Source organism: Limanda limanda, chromosome 9, assembly GCF_963576545.1.
Source record: "Limanda limanda chromosome 9, fLimLim1.1, whole genome shotgun sequence".
Taxonomy (NCBI): Eukaryota; Metazoa; Chordata; class Actinopteri; order Pleuronectiformes; family Pleuronectidae; genus Limanda; species Limanda limanda.
This window is the reverse complement of record NC_083644.1, coordinates 17,624,921-17,630,164: the sequence shown is the minus strand read 5'-3', so window position 1 is coordinate 17,630,164 and position 5,244 is coordinate 17,624,921. Positions and strand designations below refer to the sequence as shown.

At 39.1% G+C, this 5,244-nt stretch overlaps 1 protein-coding gene across 1 annotated transcript; it reads left to right on the top strand.

Annotated features, from left to right (window-relative positions):
- Positions 1-4,821, top strand: LOC133010018 (cytochrome P450 2J2-like). Its single transcript, XM_061077423.1, has 9 exons — positions 1-380; positions 993-1,155; positions 1,374-1,523; positions 1,609-1,769; positions 1,936-2,112; positions 2,947-3,094; positions 3,211-3,398; positions 3,482-3,623; positions 4,239-4,821. The coding sequence occupies exons 1-9, from the start codon at positions 171-173 to the stop codon at positions 4,412-4,414; spliced, it is 1,515 nt and encodes a 504-aa protein (XP_060933406.1). The 5' UTR covers positions 1-170; the 3' UTR covers positions 4,415-4,821.
- Positions 4,822-5,244: the final 423 nt, after the last annotated feature.

Below are 5,244 nucleotides of genomic sequence, written 5' to 3'. Positions count from 1 at the left end.
GACCTCACCCACTGAACACATGTAGTTGATGCTGCTCTATATCACCTGAGTTAGAGAAGATATTGATTTTATTACCTCTGGGAATTTGCCCTGAGGTGAATATAAAACTAGAGCCCCATTGGAATCACTGCAGATTTCCCCTGTGGATCCAGTGGCAGCAGGTTGTGAGGATGGATGGGCTCTTTGGATTGTCCGTTTTCTCTGTGTGGCCGTGGCAGGACATTCGCAGTTTGATGATCTTCACTCTGGTCTTCTTGGTGATAGCAGAGTGTTTGAGGACCCGTCGTCCCAGCGGCTTTCCTCCAGGACCCCGGGTTCTTCCTCTTGTGGGGACCATGTTGTCCCTTGACTTTAAGAATCTCCACAGACAAATGACCCAGGTAGGATTCAGGTCATATACATGACCATCACCCAAAATTTGGGACTCTCATTGAGACTAAAAACATAAATGAGTCGACACTTGTCATTGTAACAAACCTAGGTTGGGACAGTGACTTGTATGTTAAATTAATTTCGAAAAAATGCAACATTTTCATCTGAAATCTGGTTGATTAAAAGCATAAATTGATAATATTGAAATTTGTTCTTGGGCCTGTGTTGATCCCTCATGTATCACCCTCTGTATGGGTGAATGGGACAGCTACAATGTATACATTGCCCAATACAACCAGTGCCTCCATTACCACTCATAAGTAAACAACATATGTGCGGATCAAAAGGAAGTTGTGCAATGATAGATTTTTCAAATTAATTTGCTCAAATGCAGCTTAATCCCCATTTGACATTAAAATAATGAGTTATATTGTGAAATAGAAAATAATTAACATTTGATCAGTATTATTTTATCTAAAACCTCCGTGTGGATTGTCACATTGCCAAATTGTAAATTTTACAGCAACTTTCAACTGCTTTTTTTAAAGGAGACTATTTACTCACTAGGCCAAGGTTGCATATATGCCGGTTAAATCTCCCTTGTGTTGTTCTTGTGGCAGTTGGCAGAGAAGTATGGGAATGTGTACAGCCTTAAGATGGGCTCCTCCTGGGTAGTGGTGTTGAATGGCCTTGACGCCCTGCAAGAAGGTCTACTCACCAACGGAGACATCCTGGCGAGCAGACCGGTACTTCCTCTCCATACTGATGTGCTTCCTGATCTAGGTAAAGACTGATTGCAAAACTTTGGCCTAAAGACTTTCTATTTCATCCCTGGCTGCTGAATAGATCAATTTCTACTCACTGTAGAAGAGGAATAGTAATGTATGCCATTTTGTACATGACTGTAGATATCTCAACTTCTACCTATAACCTTTTTTTTTAACTGTGTGAACTCATTTATGTCACAAGCTGAGTCTAAATTGTAAATTTGTTCTCATCAGGTATTATCTTTACCAATGGATACTTGTGGAAACAGCAAAGACGATTTGCCCTCTTCACTCTCAAGTACTTTGGAGTTGGCAAGAGATCCCTGGAATCCACCATACAGGATGAATTTAATCACCTATCTAGAGAGATTGCTGGTCATGAAGGTAAAGAATCTAATGTGAAAAAAAGACAAGAATATAGTAAGCTAAAGTCAGATGTGTAAAGTCTGATATTTGATCACTTTCCCAGGCAAACCGTTCAATCCTCACTTGGCTATAAACAATGCAGTGTCCAACATCATCTGCTCCCTGGTGTTTGGTCATCGCTTTGAGTACAAGGATGAGAAGTTTCTCACCTTGATGAAGTTGTTTGACAAGGGAACTCAAATTGAGGGCTCCATTTGGGCTCAGGTACTGCATGTGAAAGCAGCAACACTAATGAAAGCTTTTTGATTTCTACTCTGTATTGATTCATTGCTATTGTGATGTACTAATATCAAGTACTGCTACTAGAACTGTGCTACACGTGTGCTCTTGCTAGTCGTCTTACTTTGAGTCTTCTGGATCATACCGACAGTTGTACAATGGGTTTCCCATGCTGATGAGACGTCTGCCGGGCCCTCACCGCACTCTTCAGAAAATCTATGGTGAAATGGTGAAGTTTATGAAAATAGAAATTAATCAGCACAAGAAAGACTGGGACCCAGCGGATCCCAGAGACTTCATCGACTGTTACCTGACTGAGATTCAGAAGGTGGGTGGACAAACAATTTTCATTTTCATAATGGTTTCATTTTTTTAACTTCAATTTTTGCTTTTCTTTGTCAGATCTGATAGTAAATAATATCTTTGTTTTTTCTACTGTTAGTTGGACAGTACATTTATATTTTTAGACTTTAAGTAAATTTATTTAACTATTTCGAAGATTTTATAAAAGCTTTTGAATAATGGAGTAAATTCCCAAAATATTAGTTTGCAATGAAACTAATAATAATAAATAAAATAATAATGATAATAATAATAATAATAATAATAATAATAATAATAATAATAATAATAATAATAATAATAATTGTAAGATTAAACTCATGTTCCTTAAGGAGGAGTAAAAGTGTAAAACTGTATTTAGTTAAATATCTTTAATATTATGAATTCATTGTTGCTTTCCAATGGGCTCTCTCTGACTAATCATTGGAGTATAAATACTTAAAACTTCCTGTAGAGGTCTATATGTATCTGGAAGAAGAGTTGAATCAGTCATTGAAAGTATATTATCATTACTTTATAAAGTTTATTAATATAGTTTTATAGTTTATTATTTGAAATCTTGATTGTAAAATAGCCATTCTTGAAACAGTTGAGCATAAGAGTCAAAAGAGAATTAAATATTTAAAAAATTCTCATTTAAAAAGCTAATTTACTGATATTCCTGCAGTCAACATGATTAACATCAAATGTTGTAGCATCAATTTCCCTTCCTGCCTAAACTTGAATCAATATCCTCACCAATTTAGTGTGCTATTGTTGTAATAAGTTTACATTTAAATTATCCATATGATGATGTATATTTTTGAATGTTCACCATCAGAGCAAGAAGGATGATAAAGAGGATGCTGGTTTTCACGAGAATAATTTGGTGATGTGTTCGTTTGATCTGTTTGGAGCCGGCACTGAGACCACATCCACCACCCTGCGCTGGGCTCTGCTCTACATGACCAAGTACCCGGAGATTCAGGGTAGGAGCTCCCACTGGCAGACAAGAAGGCAGTTTGTTAAAATAAGTGCAAACTTAAATACTTGTTGCAGTGAGATATCTTTTTGGTTTCGTTCCCTTCTCTGTCATGTTGCACAGAGAAAGTCCAGGCTGAAATAGACCACGTGATTGGACAGTCCAGGCAGCCGTGCATGGAGGACCGTGCAGACCTTCCCTACACTGAGGCCGTCGTCCACGAGGTGCAGAGGATGGCCAACATCGTTCCTCTGGGGCTGCCTCACTCCGCCAACAGGGACCTCCAGCTGGGAGGCTACTCACTCCCAAAGGTAATTTCTTTGCACTGTGTTTTGTCTTTTTCCCTCACATCCACACTCGCTCCTCAACCCACTCATCCTGATGCACTTCTCAGGGCGTTACAGTGATTCCTAATCTGACCTCGGTGCTGTTCGAGAAGGACAAGTGGGAGACGCCCTTCACTTTCAACCCGGGACACTTTCTGAATGAGGAGGGAAGGTTTGTGAAGAAGGCTGCTTTCCTCCCTTTCTCTGCTGGTAAGTACCATCACACAACAAGATCATTTTTTTTACAAATCTATTAATTCATACTGGATTATTACCCTAAGTTTGTCGAATCAGCTGGTTGACTTAACACCAGAATCATCCGTAGACATGTATTATTTAAAAGCATTCATGAGCATTGTTTCGCTATTACAAATGTGACCGGTTAGGTATTAAGTGGAAATGTTCCATAAACTTAAGCATATTGTGCTAATTTTCAACCCCTACAGTACTGCCTCCTCTTGAATTTCTATCACTGAAAACCAGATCAAAGTACATCCTGCATTTAAAGCAAAACACGGCCCAACATTTGACTGCATTGATTTAGTGCTCCTATTAAACTTTAAGACTCATGCTGGGCGGCCTAAACCTGATTCTTATACCCATAATGCAACTTGAACACAATCAGCCCCGCGGTCACAACACCTTCTTTCTATCACCTCAACCCACAAAGGCACAATAATGGAAAACACAAAAGCAAAAGCCACAACACATTAATGTACTTGTGTGAGACGTCTCAGCCTCCATATGAATGTCTTTGTTAAACTCAAAATCATTTGACCTATCTTTGACATTCGTCCGTTAAAACGTGGTGTATTCTTCCTGCAGGTAAGCGGGTATGTCTCGGGGAGAACCTGGCCAGGATGGAGCTCTTCGTGCTCTTCACCTCCTTCATGCAGCACTTCACCTTCTCCATGCCTCCTGGGGTGGAACCTGTCTTAAAGCCCCGTGTTAGCGTCGTTCTTTCACCCCAACACTATGAAATCTGTGCCACGCAGCGTTAAGTGTGACACTCCTCAAGCTTTAAGTTGGATTTAAAAAAAGGTCCAATAATGAATATTTTGGCCACTTGGAGGCAGAAGAAGTTAACGACAAGCTTGACACGTTATCGACTTTTGTTATTTTAGCTTTTGCCCAATGTTCTAGATAACATTTGCCTGTTGACAGTTCACTTATGTGAATCAATGTATGCTATGTTGCCAGCAGAATTGTAAGTCCAATATACAGTATATATAGAGTATCCAATATTATGTCTCCACCATCCCCTGAAGAATCATATATGTTTATATGCATACAATTTGCATTTGCACGGATGGTGCTTGGGAAGAATCTTCAACACATGTAAATTAAGGGTCAGATCCACTTTGACTTTCTCACAATATGTTTTATGACCAATAAATCATTGAGGTTATCAGACCACTTCATATTTTTTTTTAAATGCCTACTTTAAGAACTGGACAATTATGTTCATCATGGATGTTTAGCCTTAGCAGACGTGTGTACAGTGGTTTGAGACATCTCTCACCAGTACATTCATGGGAAACACAGATGCAAAAGCCACAAAATGGAAACACAGCCACAGTGTGTGACAACAGACACTGACAGTGAAGCAGTCATTTACTGTGAGTTGACTCAAACATTTCTGAAAACCCAGACAAGTCAGTCGCTGCTTGAAATGAGATGGGGGATTTTTTTTTCAGGGAATAATTTTATGATATTGATATTCATGAGTGTGTGCAATTTGGTGTGGATCCAAATAAAAAATCTGGATCTACTCTATTTGAATGTGGTTTCATACAGGGACTGACAGACCTTGGCTACGGTATGCACTCTA

Coding starts and splice junctions, on each gene's coding strand:
- LOC133010018 (XM_061077423.1), top strand. CDS start 171: ATGGATGGGCTCTTTGGATTGTCCGTTTTCTCTGTGTGGCCGTGGCAG. Junction 381..992: donor TCCACAGACAAATGACCCAG/GTAGGATTCAGG, acceptor TTCTTGTGGCAG/TTGGCAGAGAAGTATGGGAA. Junction 3,624..4,238: donor TTTCCTCCCTTTCTCTGCTG/GTAAGTACCATC, acceptor TTCTTCCTGCAG/GTAAGCGGGTATGTCTCGGG.